Source organism: Halichoerus grypus, chromosome 1, assembly GCF_964656455.1.
Source record: "Halichoerus grypus chromosome 1, mHalGry1.hap1.1, whole genome shotgun sequence".
Classification (NCBI taxonomy): Eukaryota; Metazoa; Chordata; class Mammalia; order Carnivora; family Phocidae; genus Halichoerus; species Halichoerus grypus.
Window position 1 is genome coordinate 58,630,509 of NC_135712.1, and position 15,772 is coordinate 58,646,280.

Below are 15,772 nucleotides of genomic sequence, written 5' to 3' on the forward strand. Positions count from 1 at the left end.
TGGACCAGTGTTCCACTCTATGACAAACAATACTTTTGGACAATATAACACAAAACGGAAGCAGGAAAGAGAGCAAAAAGGGATGAAAAGGAATGGCCAGACTCCACCAAAGATGCCAAACAAATGGGAACCAACAACAAAACCCAGGTATCAAACTGAGATGAGATAGCCAAAGAACTCAAAAGCAAAGAAAGCAGAGCTCAGACACAGTGCTCACTCACCATGTCAACATATACCCAACACTGCAAGCTGTAAGGCACGAGGGGCCTTGGTGTATAGCACACCTGGTTAAAGGTTGGAGTCCATGGTGACAGGTAATACAGACAGTATCTCGTTGGAACCTTCAGGAAAACTATGGAAATAAGAAAGACCACTCAAATGAAAACAGAGGTTATTTATTCAGAGCTTGCTTGCTACAGCAAGCCACCATCACCTGCGCTTGGCCAAGACTCAAAGGCAGGCAGGGGACAGGGAAAGCTTTACAATGAAAAAAAGGCAAGGTTTCAGAATACTCTGATTGTATCTTGGTGGCATAGAGAAGCTGCAAGTAGGCTAACTAGAAGTGGGGTATTTTTGTGGTTTGCAGAGCATATTTGTATTCCTCTGATTGATCTTGAGTTGGGAGCAGAGGCAACAATTGGGGAAGTTGGCAGTCACTGACCAAGTCCTGATTGTTCTGGGCCATTTGCTACAAAGATTGTGGTTTGGCTTCCTAGACCAGTTGCTGTAGAGTTTGGGGTCAGAGGTCTATTATCATATATGGTCTAGCCATTGTGTGTTCGTATATTCAGCCTGTCACAGTGGAAGCTTGGAATTGTAGATATTCTACAAGCCTGATTGATGGACCATATTTAACTTTTTAGCTGTTGAACTAGGAGTCATACAATAACAATATTTGGTCATACAACATGTTAAACTTTCTAATACAATTTCAAATACATTCTTCTCCCCCGCGCTCCTGCCCCCTTATCCTTACAGCAACCTTGTGATCCTGGGAGGTTAAATGCCCAAGGTCATTCAATGGAATGAGGATTAGATCATAGTATAATTTGAAATATATAATTCAAATTGTTATATATGTCATCTATAAGGGCTTTAAAATAAGTATTTTGAGTTCTTAGCTAAGATAAAGGATCTGTTCTAATCACTTCTAATTTCAGTGCTTAAAGTTAGGGTCATAGCTCCTTCAAATACCTACAAGGCTGTCATGTGGAAGAAGGATTAAGTTTATTCCTATGGCTCCAGAGGGCAGAACCCATGCCAATGAGTGGAAGAGAAGCAGATTTCAATTTAGACTGTGAAATATGTTCTAATAATGAGACACTTGCCCCCAAAAGAAGGAGTTACCTTGTGAAAAAGCCAGTTCCTCATCTCTTGTGGTGCTGAGTAGGACTCCATGACCCTCTAGCTGTAGAGAGTGCTTGAACTGGCCAGGCCAGCTAACCTTGAAGGACTTGATAAACTTCAAGTTTATGAAATTTTGTTAAATTCTCAAAAGAGGCATACACATTTTAAATATAGCAGTTTAATGTCATTCAAATTCTGGATGAAATTATTATATTTCTTAAAACAATGAGCTGCACTTTAAACTTTACCCCCAGACTCCTTTTTGAATTAGTATTTTTGTCCTTATACCCATACATTTTCAAGAACATTTATTTAAAAGTGAAAATTGTCCTAATAAGGACTCTCTAACTCAATCTTCCATCAGCATTGTTTTCTGATTGCACAGTTATAAAACATTATACCAAATGTATTGAACTCATTTGTGATATTTTAATAAATTATAGAAATTCAATGAGGTTAAAAAAAAAAAAAACAACCTGGGGTGCCTGGGTGGTTCAGTCCGTTATGCCTCAAACTCTTGATTTTGGCTCAGGTCATGATCTCAGGGGCGTGAGATCCAGCCCTGAGTGGGGCTCCAGGCTGGGTGTGGACCTTACTTGAGATTCTCTGTCTCCCTCCCCCTCTGCCCCTCCCCCCCATAACTAAATAAATCAAACCCTCCCTTTGAATGGTAAATGCTAGGATTTTAATCTGTAACTTAATTCTTTGAACACGATCTTTTCTTCTTCTGGCTTCTCTTTAAATGTTCCTTCAGATTGAATGCAATTATATTACTTTCTAGTTTACAAATAACTTGAAGCTGAAATAAGAGAGTAAGTTCTCTTCTACACCTGAACTGTGCTTGTTTGTTGTTCCCCAAGGACTTCCCAGGGATCCTCTTCCCACCTCACCCTTTATCTGCCTCTTCCAACTGTTTAAATCAAATCCCCTAAGTTTTGCCAGAAGGAGATTTCCTTTTAATGGGCTGTGGTTTCTCTCGTTTGAAAAACAATTCAGAATCCCAGGGCTTCTCCCAGAATCTAAGAAGTCATTGCAGAGGTAAAGTAGGCAAGAAGTTGGGGAGGACGGAAAGAAACCCGCTGCAGAAAGCCAGCTTCGCTGAGACGTCCTTGACAACTTCCGGGACCAGATTTCAGGCGTGGTGGAAATTGTCTTCTTTACCCTCTCTCTTCAGTTTTTATGACTGTACATATTTAATAGGGACACAAACAGTGAGGGAGAGAGAAAGCGATGATGTGAGGCTCTCCCTGAGAATAAAAGATGATAAGAAAATAAAACAGGTGTCTGGCAAGGGGTTCTGTTAGAGAAGGGAGAACTGAGAGTTAGTAACCATCATTGAAACGGGCAGTTCTCTGCAGGTAGCAGACAGGAAAAGCAAACTCGTGTACCCTCTTTGGGGACAGGCTCTGTGGCTTTCTGTTTCTTCCCTTGCAGTCAGGGTGCTCGTTTACTTGAAACAGACTATTTCCTGCTTCGTGGCTGGTCAGGTTGACTCTTTAAGACTAGTGAATATTTCTATTTTAATGTCTCTAATGCCTTTTTAAATTTATTTTTTATTATTATTTTTTTGAGATTGAGTAGGGAAGAGATCTGTTGAAATCCTGGCTGGGTAAGTGGGGGATTATGAGAAATGAGAAAAGGGGAAGGAAAAGGACTTAGAAGCCGGAGAGCAAAGCAGCAGCCCCAGGCCCCCGTACCCTCCGCCCCCGCTCCTGGCCCGCGACCTCCCGCGGAGACCCCAGGCGGCTGCATCAATATTTGATCGGTCCTTCGCCCGGGGGCTGCCAGCACTCGCCAGAGGGGCTTGCCAGGCATCACCCGCGCTGCGCTGAAGCCGGCGCCCAGGCCCGCAGGGGGGCTTTGGAAGGACCCGCTCTGAGCTCGCCCCCTCGCCAGGGAGGCTCTCCTTGGTGGCAGGGGCGCGGCGCCCACCATGCGGGGCTGCCGGCGGATCGCGCTGCTGTGCGCGCTGCTACCCTGGCTCCTGCACGCGGCGGCACCCCGGCGACCCGCGCAACCCCTCCCGAGCCGCGACCCCCGCGACCCCGCCAGGGGCTCCGATTTCGATCGCGTCTACAGCGGGGTGGTGAGCCTCACCACGGAGAACATCTACTCCTTCAACTACACCAGCCAGCCGGGCCAGGTAAGACTCTCGCTCTGCTCTCTCGACTCCCAGGAACTTGCCAGATCTCAGAGCCCCGTCGCTGCTTTGGGTCCCTTGGGAGTTGACCTCGGGAGTCCTCAGGGACCAGCGGACCCTTGTTCCCTTTTCCCTTCAAAGCAATCACTGCCCTGCCCCGGGCTGCCGCATCCTCCCGCAACCGGCCTCGGGGACTACTCCGGTTCATCTCCTACCTTCCCTGGCCGGGTCCCCTGGCATTTCGGGGCTTTGCAGAGGCGCGGGTTCCCTGCACCTTCTGTGGCTCCTGGCCCCCTGCTGGGCCTTTCTCTAGGAAATTCGAGATTTCTGTGGTTGCGGAGGGAAAGGACATCACCTCTGTTCTTCATCTCCCGGGGGAGAAGGAACCTCATTTCCTTTGGATGATTCTGCCAGACCCTTCTATTTCATAGCGCATGGGGAGGGAGAGCTGCTCAGAATCTAAAACAGGAATGTGTGAGAATGGACGCAAGCTGCAGAGCGTGTGTGTTCAGTAGTGACTTCCTGCGATTCTGGACTACTGTCACACAGCCGCGCTTCCGAGAAGCCACAAGACCTGGCCAGAGATGTTGTTGCAACTGCAGCCGGCCGCCGATCTCTGGAGGTTTGGGTGTTAAATAAGGATGGGTAATTGTGGGAAAGTTATAGACCTATTTCTGACAAGGATCGAGATGAGACAAGGGGAGGAAATGACTGTTCCAGCAACTATCCCTTTGACACATATACTCTGATTATATAATGTAGAAAAAAATGCATAGGTAGGTTTTTCCCTCTAATATGGTCCCCTCTGGGGACAGAGAAAAGAGAAGACTCCCCAGTGTACCTGCATCTGGATCTTCTTCCCATATGAATGTGTATGTGTATCCCTTACTGTGCCAGCATTCCATTCCCTGCTCCCTCGGGAGATTCCAGAACCAGATGACTTGGACACCACAATAGACCTCCCTCTCTAACTCTCGCTGAGAATCAGAACTCAGAAACCTGGTAGCTTGGAGTAGTATTGAGCAGGATGGACCAGTGTGCCCACCAGCACTCCCAGTCATCTCCCAACAGTGTGTATCGAGCAAGTTCCCATCTCCAGTCTGGCCCCAAAGGTGCTGTCGCCAGGGCAGCACAGCCCTCACCCTGGCCTGTCCCCTGTTGCCCTTCAGGTTGTATGTCCTCAAGTGAGCAGCGTGACCATGTGCAGAGCCGTTCTACTGGGGACAAGTGAGAGGGACAGTTTTTATCCCCCTAATTCCATGCCACTCGTCTCTCTTCCTGTCCAGTGTGCGGTATGGACGAGCTGAGATGGCACGTCAGATGTGTTCCTAGCCCTGTAATTTGCTCAGAATGAATAAGTCTGAAAAAAATCCATGATCTCTGGGGTGTACTATCAGTTTCCCCGTAAATCGTCAGTAAGGAAACTCAGATGGTATGTGCAAAGTGAGTTCTGACATCAGGCTTTAGTATTTCTTGCACTTCTGCTTAGAAATAGATTGACTGTTTCTTAACTGCTGCTTGGCCTTTCTGCCCTTAGTACTTGGTGAGTTTCTCTGCCACAGGTGCAGGTGCACTGTCCGCAGCTGGGTCACCTGCCTGACTTCCCTAGAGAAGTGTGAGATACTGAGGACAGGGGCAGAGTCGTGTTCATCTACTAATGTCTTTGAAAAGTGAATAAGTGAAGAAAGATTTAAGGAAACGGTAAACTAAAACTACGTAAAATAAAATACATACTTGTGGGGGCGCCTGGGTGGCTCAGCCAGTTAAGCGTCCAACTCTTGATTTCGGCTCAGGTCATGATCTCAGGGTTCTGGGATCGAGCCCTGTGCGGGTTCCGCGGCTCAGCGTGGAGTCTGCTTGGGATTCTCTCTCTCCCTCTGTGCCTTCCTGCCCCTCCTCTAAAATAAATAACTAAATCTTTTAAAAAAATAAAATATACATTTTAGTAGGTTGAAAGGGTGAGATCATTCCAGATAAAAACAACATTTTTAACAATTGTCATGAAATTATGCCCTTTCCATTTTGCCTGTCTACATGTTTAAATGCTTCTTATTTTATGAAACAATGGTGAAAATTCGTTTTTAAAATATCTTTGCATAATACAGTAAAAAATTGACAACCCCAGGAGTCCCTAAAATTTCACTAGTCTGAGAAATACAGTTGGGAACCATGGGACTGGCAGATAACTCAAGTATTTTAATTATTTTAATACTAGTATTAACCAGATGTCCTCACCTCTTACAGCTTTTGAGACCTCTCTTTAGTATGCAAATAAGACAGTGGAAACCTCACCCCTGTTACTTTGGGAAATTACCCCCTCTCCCTCCAGCTGGTATTCCCATTGATTTCTCCAGAGATAGCATTTTTCTGATCTATCTAGCCAAACCATTACACTTGTTTCTCTTGATGGCCTCCTCTCTTCTTGGTCCTGTTTGCCCCATGTTGGATACTAGCAGCCCATCTTCCAAAAACATGAAGACCATGTTTTTGGATATAGCAGAATTTTCCTGAAGGTTTGGACTAACATAAGGGAATTGCAGAACAGCACAGGATAGGTGATAGATTAAAGCAGAAATCTAGTCAATACTGTCATAACAGCTTACTAGCTATTTCCCAATAGGGTAAATTTCAAGATGGTGGCACTCTTTCAAAGAAGAGTGACTGCTTTAAAGAAGAATAGTGAAAAATAAGGATTGAAGGTGCAGGTTAGGCAAGATCATGGTTCATTTCATTTCCCTGAGGGTAAGTATCTGGAGACTCCTTTTCAGAGGAGTAGAGTTTCACTGTGGCAAACAGGGTGTTCTATCACTACAGGGCTGGAAATCAACTAGAAGGAAGTCACCTTGTTGAGAAAGTCACCAGGCATATGTTTGATTAGGACAGAGGGCACGAAAGCAGGTTTATTGAGAAATGAGAATACTCTTGTAGAGACAGGTGGTGGCAATAATCAGATGTTTATACTTGAGCTAGATGCTGATAAGAAGCTTTTCAACAAAAAAATCTTAACTACCAGGCAACAAGAAGGCTTCTTGGAGACTTTCAGCCACAGAATTCATTGCTCACCATAGATCTTTTAATTTGAAGTGTTTCCCTGGAAATATTCCTTTTGTTTATTCAATGGAGACATTTATCTTTTAATGACATACACTTTTTTTTTATGCCCAAGGAACAATCCTTAGCTTTATTCACATCAACCAGTAGTTGTATATCTAGAACCAGTTATACTGCCTCTTGGATCCAAGTTCAAAAAGCCTATCCAGTTCTCACGAACAGTGAAATATATATCAGGACACTCCAGTGGTAACTTCTAACTATACATTACTGGTTACTTAGAAGAATGAAAACCTTTGATGTGATGAGCCTCAGTTCCCTCAGTCTCGGATGGACTGAGGCAGAGAAGCTTTCTCTGCCCTCCTCCCACTTCCTCTTACTGAACCGGACTGGTGCTTGTTTGTGAGGAGGAAATCATCCCATTCGCACAGTATCTGTGCTCATTAGCACATTTTCTCTCCCTCTGCCCCTCCCCACCGCATGTGTGTGCACGTGCACACGTGTGCACAAATTATGGCCTGTAAAATAAAGCAGTTTTTTGCTGTTATTGTTGTTCCAGTGGTACTAATATATTTATATAATGCCATTAGCCTCTTCTATTTTTGTCTTAGTTCTCTATGATGAGCAATATTGAAATTAGCTAGTATCTTCTCCATCTCTTTTTTCAACCCCCAGATCTAAACCCTAGTTATGCCTATAAAGAAATTAATGAACTTGTTCTACTTTTCATATTTTCTCCCCATTGTTGCCGCATTTTTGGTTAGTTGTACACATCTGCATTGTCAAAGCATATAGTCATTACGAGCTAGACTATCTTCCTTATAACAAACATTTAGTCTTAGTTGTACAGGTACCTATATATTAAAAGCTCACAGCTAGACTTATGTTAATGTCCTCCAGTCATTTGATTGTCTAAAGCTTATTCTCTAGGAGGCATCTCCTACAATTCTTTCATGTTCATAACACTTTGTCCACAACCTTTGTACTTGCAAGTCTGATTAGCCGAATATAAACCCCTTGGCTTACGGTTTTTTCCCTTGAGTTTTAAGCATATTATTCCTTTGGCTTCTGGCAAAAGTAATGATAGAAGGGATTCTTTCCCTTGCAAGAAATTTCATTTTTCTGCCTGGATTCCCGAAAGACTCCTTTTGCTTTTTCTTTGAATTCCAGTAGTTTTACCAGACAGCGTCTAGTAGGTCAGTCTTTCCCAGGTACACGATGTCATTTTGCAATATGCAACTTCAATGATTATTTCTTTAATTCAGGACATTTTCTTTAGAGTTTTTAACATTCATTTATTCCAGTGCTTGATTATCTTCTTTAGGAATTCCCTTTATACTTATGTTGGCCCTTTTTATTGTTTCCTGTATCTACCCATTTTTCTAGAATTATTTTTTTATATCCTGCCCCAGATTTAAAATTTTTTTCCTCCTTTTCATCTTCTGTTTTCCTTATGACATTATGAAGGTGTTTTTTATATCCCTGTGCTCCTCCAAATTAAATATTAATTTATGACAGAATTTTAAAATTTATCTCTAATATTTTCCTGAGTTCTCCATTTCCTTTTTAAAACTTCATTTTCTCCAATCATCTCATTTCTGAATTTTTAAAATTCTGATTTATGGCTTTTTTTCATAGTTTTTAAATGTTCATAATTTTTAATTTTGCAATATTAGGCTATACTTTCCATCTGTTTTATAGGTACAGCTTTCTGGCATATGTTCACCATCTGAAATGGTGTTTTCTGCTTCTTATTCTCTTTTACTTACAGTGACTTTGTGTGGGATTCAATTGCAGTCCTTATCTGTTGCTCATCTTTATATTAGGTGAGTTTTTCTTATTTTAGCAGGGAAAGATAGACCTGGATAGCTTTCCTGTCTTTCTTCTCTTATCTTTGTGAAGTGATCAAAATGTGATTTTCTTTCTAAGAAATTTCATAGGTCCTCTCCCCCATTTTATGGAGTCTTCCTCTTTCTACTCTAGTAAATTAATTGAACCCAAGGAGGATGTTTTTGGAACCTCTGATCTATAGCTGTTGTCAGGTGACAACCTGGACTTTTTTTTTTTAGTTTGTTTATTCATTTATTAAGTAATCTCTAGACCCAACCTGGGGCTCAAACTCACAACCCAGAGATCAAGAGTTCCATGCTCTTCTGACTGAGCCAGCCAGATCCCCAACCTGGACTCTTTGATTGGCATCTGAAGGCAGGAAGAAGTGGGGAGGGGGGAGTCTTATAGAACTGAATCCTTAATCTGTGGGATCTGACGCTATCTCCAAGTAGAAACTGTTAGAATTGAATTGAATTATGGGACACCCAGCTAATGTTTGAGAATCTCTTGGTGGTGTGGGAAAAAACACATACTGTAACTGGGGGTACAGAATTGCACCTCTGCATCACTAGAGAAATAATAATATTTCTGTGGCTTTTAGGGAATCACAAGGGAAGATGACGTCATCAGTTATCATCTAGGGCATCTATTGCGACCTATTATCCAGATCATCTAGAGAGGCAGCTCTGCCTCTAGACCATTTAATAAGTATAATAATCCTCAGTTTTAAATTTACAGTTAAAAGGATAAGCCTATCATTATTTTTTTATTCATGAGAAACTGAAAGCCAGAATAGTGAAATAAATTACATCAGCAATTACTGAGGCTAGACTATCCAAGTGTCTCAATTCAGGTTCATAATTTTATCCATTTTAAATCTTGGACTATGGAGTTCTCAGTATATATTTTTTTGTAGGTTTTTATTAGGAGTTTCTGAAATATAATGAACTTTACATTGTCTCTGGGTGGTAAGATTATGGAGAATCTTAATGGTCTTTTCTGTACTTTTCTGTATTTTCTGAATATTTCACAAGAAACATGTTTTACTCTCCTAAGGCAAGGACAACAAAAAACCAAGAGGCTGAGCAGTATTGGGGAAGAACACTGGGTGGAGCTCCAGAAGATGTGTGTTTTTATCTCTTTAACAACTTGTGTACCTGCAGCAAATCCTATTCCCTCCCTGAGTTTTATTTTCTCCACTGATAAGAGAAGACTACATTTTTTATCTTTATTCAAGCACGAAAGTTCAGTACTTTTTTTTGTTTTTACGCTCTTTTTTGTTTTTACCACATGTAAGATTGTAATTTTTACATGTAATTGAAGAATATCTTATACTTCTGTACAACTTTATTTTATTTTTTTTAAGTAAGCTCTATGCCCAGTATGGGGCTTAAACCCACAGCCCTGAGGTCGAGAGTCACATACTCTACCAACTGAGCCACCCAGGTGCCCCTAATCTTTTTCTTAATTATAGACAAGTAGGAGAAATGTCTTGCCAAAAAGATCATTCGTAACTCCTTATCTCATAAAAGCAAATAAATGAAACTTTAAATTATTGTTTCTGAAAAACAACTCTTTTTTTGTTTGTTTTGTTTTGTTTCTTTTGAGATGCTTCCCATAGGGCTCTTCACTGCCTGAAAGTGTTTTTGTTCTGTTTCATCTTGCTTTGTTCCCACTTTGCCACATGTGCTGAGCTTGTATTCCAACCATCTTGTTTCTCTCTCGTATTCCTTTTGTTTCTTCCTGAGAGCCATGGCAATAGACTTGCTATAGTGTTGGGTTTAGTTTTTGGTTGTTATTTTGTTTTGTTTTGATTTTACTGCTGTGATGCTCCTTTCTGTGGGGGTATTTTAAGTATTTGATACAATATGTAGGGATTTTCACTCATGTGGAATATAAGAAACAGCGCAGAGGATCATAGGGGAAGGGAGGGAAAATTGAATGGGAGGAAATCAGAGAGGGAGACAGACCATGAGAGACTCTTAACTCTAGGAAACAAACTGAGGGTTGCTAGAGGGGAGGTGGGTAGGGAGATGGGGTAACTGGGTGATGGGCAGTAAGGAGGGCATGTGATGTGATGAGCATTGGGTGTTAGATGCAACTGATGAAGCACTGAACTCTACAACTGAAACTAATGATGTACTATATGTTGGCTAATTGAATTTAAATTTTTTAAAAAGCAAAAAAAAAAAAAAGTAGGGATTTTTCAGTCTTCCTTTCTTTCCCTCTTTGGTTTTCCACACGTTACCTGAAGTATCTCCTACATCGTTTCTCACTGTTGGCTTGAATTTAAAAGACCAGGGACTTGATACGTGGATACTGTGAAACTTCTGTGCTGCAAGAAGATGCCACTATTTCTTTCTTCCTTTCAAACGGGTTGGTATTATTACACGTTGCCACGCAGCACCCAGAGTTCGTTAGCCAGCTCTTCCTACATTGTTTAACTCTGCAGCTAACTGAAGTTCCATGTCAACACACCAAGATGGTGCGTTAATGATTTAAAGGTACATCTAACGAGCTATTCGAATTGGGGCCTCACCATTCTTTCTGCTTATTTGTCAGGAGAATATCAAACATACCACGGTGCTGCCAGGCGATAAAATCATAGTCCTTTCTATTTTGCTTAAAAAAAAATACATTTTTGAATATTGTTTATTTTCTTTTCTTGGATATTGTGCAAATGGAAAGTTTGAGGGTTTTTTTTCCAGTACATTAGTTGCTATGCAAACCAAAACCAAAAACAAAACCTAAGGACCTGTATTCTGCTTAAAAGCTAAGGTCAGCAATAAGAACAACTATTGGACTTAACACTTCCTCAGTCTTAAGATCCTTTGGTTTTCATATATAATAAATTTCTAAGAACATGTGTAAACATTGTTTATACGGGAGAAGCAATTGATTTACCTGTCAAAAGATAGTGCTCCATTCCTGGAGAGAGAAAAACAAAGCTGAGTGTCATATAGCAAATGTAAGTTATATATTAAGTATTATTAATAATAAAATTAATTCAAATAATTTGCTATAGTAATTAATTCCTTCAAATTCTCACTTGTCTCATCCTCTCAGTTTACTTGAAGTGACAATAGACAAATAAATTGATTATGCTATTAGGAAGAAGGACAGGCAGGTGTTGATTTTGCACAAAATTAAACAGGCAATTTTTCAATGGGTTGAATAAGAAGAGTGAAACTGGTTTGAAGGTATCTTATATTGAAAAATGCATTCAAAGAAAGTTGAATATAAGCCTTCTTTTCTGATAGGACGGCTATCAGAATCCATTTCCCTGTCATAACTCCTAAGAACTGGTAAATTTTCTCTCTGTTCCACTGAAAAGCTTTTCAAGAGCTAGTTCTCAGCCCATAATTTTAAGGAAGTTTATTTGGGACCCAGCCTTCTTCAGGTGATCCCAAGGCTGGCCAGGGGTGTCTATATGTAATTATGAAAGTATTGGTTTATTTAAAGGTATAGATCAATGGTTTTGGTTAAACTCATAAGTGTTTAAATAAAATACTTTATTTCTGAAAATGGTGGCAAAACTAAAGTTTATCTACTATCATCAAGTAGCATGTAATCCTGAGTAAAAGCATCCTCTGGCTACCTGTAGTCTTACAGTTGATTGGACCATTAAGAGTGTAAAGGTTTGCCCTTCCCTCTGCCTATCCTGGGACACAAAAGTTTTTCAGCTTTGTCGGCTTCCTCACTCTTCCTTTATTTTTTTTTTTTAAATAGACTCTATTTTTCACAAAAGTTTTAGGTTTACAAAAAATTAAGCATTAATTTATTTTTTATGTATAATTAATTATTAACATCTTGCATTAGTGGGCTACACTAATGATGGACCAATACTGATACAATATTGGTGTTGCATTGATCTTTATTATTTACTAAAGTTCACAGTTTATGGTTCACTCTTGGTGTTATATGGTTCCATAGGTTTTGAGAAATGCATAATGTATCCACCATTAAAGTGGATTATACAGAATAATTTATTTCATCCCTGTAAAAATCCCCTGTGCTTCTCCTATTCACCTCTCCCTCTTTCCCTCAAATCCTGGAAATGGCTTATTTTTTTTACTGTCTCTCTAGTTTTGCCTTTTCCAGAATGTCGTATACTTGGAATCATACAGTATGTAGCCTTTTCCGACTTGCTTCTTTCACTTAGCAATATGCATTTAAAGTTCCTTCATGGTTGGGCACCTGGGTGGCTCAGTCGGTTAAGCGACTGCCTTTGGCTCAGGTCATGATCCCAGGGTCCTGGGATTGAGTCCCACATCGGGCTCCCTGCTCTGCGGGGAGCCTGCTTCTCCCTCTCCCACTCCCCTTGCTTGTGTTGTCTCTCTCTGTCAAATAAATAAATAAAATCTTTAAAAAAAAAAGTTCCTTCATGGTTTTGTTTTTTTTTTTTTTTTTAAGAGCTCGATAGCTTATTTCTTTTTAGTGTTGAATAATATGCTCTTGTTTGGATGTGCCACAGTCCATTTATCCATTCACTTATTGAAGGATATCTGGTTGCTTCCGATTTTTGGCAATTATGAAGAAAGCTGTTATAAACATTTGTGTGCAGATTTTTGTACAGACGTAAGTTTTCCACTCTTTTGGGTATTTACCCAAGGAGCTTAATTCCTGGGTCCTATGGTAAGAGTATGTTTAGCTTTGTTGGAAACTGTCAAACTGCCTTCCAAAGTGACTGCACCATTTTGTACTCCCACCAGCAATGAGAGTGTCCTTGTTGCTTTACATCCTCATTTGCATCTAGTATTGTCAGTGCTTTGCATTTTAGCCATTCTATTAGGGGTATAGTGATCTTTCATTGTTTTAATTTGCAGTTTCCTAAGAGCATATTAGCATCTTTTCATATGCTTATCTGCCACCTGTATATCTTCTTTGGTGAGGTATCTGTTCAGATCTTTTGCTCATTTTTTAGTTGGATTGTTTGTTTCCTTATTGTTCAGTTTTAAGAATTCTTTGTGGATTTTGGATACCAGTCTTTTATCAGATAAGGGTTTTGCAAATATTTTCTCCTTGTTTGTGCCCTATCTTTTTATTCACTTAATAGTGTTTTTTAACAGAGCAGACATCTTTAATTTAAGAAAGTACTACTTACCAATTTTTTTTTCATGAGTCATGCCTTGGTGGTGTATTTAAAGGGGCTCCTGGGTGGCTCAGTCGGTTAAGCATCTGACTCTTGATTTTGCTCAGGTCATGATCTCGGGGTCATGATCTCAGGGTCATGACATGCAGCCCTATGTTGGACTCCACACTGGGAGTGGAGCCTGCCTGGGATTCTCTCTCTCCCTCTCCCTCTGCCTCTTCCCCCTCCTACCTCCCCCTCCCCCAACACTCGGCTCTCTCTCTCTCAAATTAATTCATTAATTAAAATAAAAAGTTGTCACCAAGTCTAAGGTCACCTAGATTTTCTCCTGTGTTATCGTCTGAAAATTTTATAGCTTTGAATTTTACATTTAGGTTTATGATCCATTGTAGGTTAACTTTGTAAAGGTATAAAATCTCTGTATATAGCATATAATGTCCAATCATTCCAGCACGATTTGTTGAAAAGACCACCCTGTGTTTTTAGTATTACAGTGTTGTGTGTGTGTGTGCGTTTATAGCCCTCCTTGGACCACAGAGTCTGAAGCAGCTCCGTACCTGGAGCTCATTGTTCTTATCACTATTTCCAACCTTCCATTGTATTGCCACCACCTCTAACCTCTACCATTCTCTTTTGGCTATTTTTTTCTGTGTATCTGATATCTCTCTGCTTCTCCTGTCCTTTTTGTCTTTCAGACCTTTTATGAACACTGCTGGCCCATCATGTTTCTTCCTCTTTGGTTGATCTCCTCAGGTTGTTGGAGGCTTTGCTACTGGCAAAGGCATTCCTTCTGCTTCATTTCAGGCAACGTGTTTTTTTTCCATACTTCCTGATTCAAAGCCATGATGGGTAATCTCAGTTACTAGAGAGCTGGTCTCCGGATTTTTAAAGTTATGCTATAGAATTTTAATAATACCAACGGTGGAGGATGAAGAACGTATGCTATTTGGGAAGTCAGCCTATATTTGTGTTGACTTCGTGTGTGCCATTGTTTCCTTTATTCACGGCAACAAGATTTTCTTGTCAAGTCTGTTTAGCTACAGACTTGTAATTGGGCTTGCATTTTCTGTTCTTTTTTCTATCCCTAAAAGAAACATATAAAATATCTCTTGAAACCATTGGGATGGAAAGGGATAATTGTATTTTAAACTTAAGAGCTAAAACAACATTTTAATCACCCAGTCTCTTTTCACTTAAGAGGAAAGAAAACTAGAAGCCAGTGAAATAAATTATTTGTCCCAAATCACGTAACTAGCTTGAAGCAAAGGCAGGAACATAACTCCGGTTCCTGAGGATATTCCCTCAGGATATTTCTACTCAACCACTCTCCCTCCCACAAGAGCACATCTGTATACTTACAAACAACAATAAAAAATAATTTAAAATATGACAGTCGCACTGAAAGTCAGGTCATTTGATCACACTTTACATGATCCCTTACATTTTCCCTTACAGTTATGGAAAATCTACGCAGGAGGTTTTCATCTTTGTTTTTCCCCCCAGGAATTGTCCAGGCATCCATTCGTCTGTGTGAGTCAGGTCAGCAGGGTTGACACTAAATAAAACTGAGAAGTTAGCGGATCTGCTTCGGTATTTCACAGAGCCACAGCCACCCACCAACCATGATCTTACTTGGACCCCCTGTGGACCCAGAGGGCCAATCGTCATCTCTTTTATGCTTTATTTTCATCAATGCTGGGTTCCTTTGTGACAGGCACCAGGCAGCTTGGAGACCCAAGTAGTTAGCCTATGTGTCACTAGAAGACAGAATTAATCCTGAGAACATGATAAAAAAAAAAAAAATTCATCCTGAGAACTGGTATTTCTGGATCTCCATTAAACAACCATGAAGATAAGCCATAGCAAACAGGATTAACCAACTGTTTCCGTCCCTCTAGATTTAACTGCCCTATTGTAGACAAATTGACTCAGTTATTTTAATTATCTAAACTGGAAGCATATATTAAAAATTGACATGAAAATACTTAATTTTTCTTTGTCCTTTCCAATATTTGCAAAAAGAAATCCTATATTTGTCCCTGCTCTCTCCCCATACCATCTTCACCAGAGTAGAACAATTACAACTTTCTAGGACAAACACAGTGTTTATCTGGGTATTAAAAGGACAAAAAGTGGGGGATAAGGGGAGAGGCAAACAGAATGAAGCCTGGGTATGCAGAGATGGTCTGGGGAGCCTATGGACAGTTAGGCTCCAAAATAGCTATGGGGTATGAGTGAAGTAGGAAAAGAAAGAGGGTGTGGGATCAGGCAAAGTTCTTAGTTGCAAGCAACAGAGATCAACTGGCTAACTT

General features: G+C 40.6%; 2 protein-coding genes across 10 annotated transcripts in view; one reads left to right on the top strand and one right to left on the bottom strand.

The window, feature by feature from the left end:
* Positions 1-3,944, bottom strand: part of SPICE1 (spindle and centriole associated protein 1) — a 65,201-nt gene extending 61,257 nt beyond the window's left edge. For 3 of the 5 annotated variants that reach the window (XR_013445265.1, XM_036107167.2, XM_036107166.2), the window contains exon 1: positions 222-352. Coding sequence is in view for 2 of the 5 variants with exons in the window: in XM_036107167.2 (XP_035963060.2) it covers positions 222-224 (3 nt within the window). In the remaining 3 variants the exon portion in view is untranslated. The other 2 variants (XM_036107170.2, XM_078066202.1) reach the window with 2 other exon arrangements.
* SIDT1 (SID1 transmembrane family member 1) overlaps positions 2,767-15,772 on the top strand; it is an 89,917-nt gene continuing 76,911 nt past the window's right edge. For 2 of the 5 annotated variants that reach the window (XR_013445260.1, XM_078066160.1), the window contains exon 1: positions 2,767-3,490. Coding sequence is in view for 4 of the 5 variants with exons in the window: in XM_078066160.1 (XP_077922286.1) it covers positions 3,281-3,490 (210 nt within the window). In the remaining variant the exon portion in view is untranslated. The remainder of the gene's footprint in view (positions 3,491-15,772) is intronic. The other 3 variants (XM_078066164.1, XM_036107175.2, XM_036107177.2) reach the window with 2 other exon arrangements.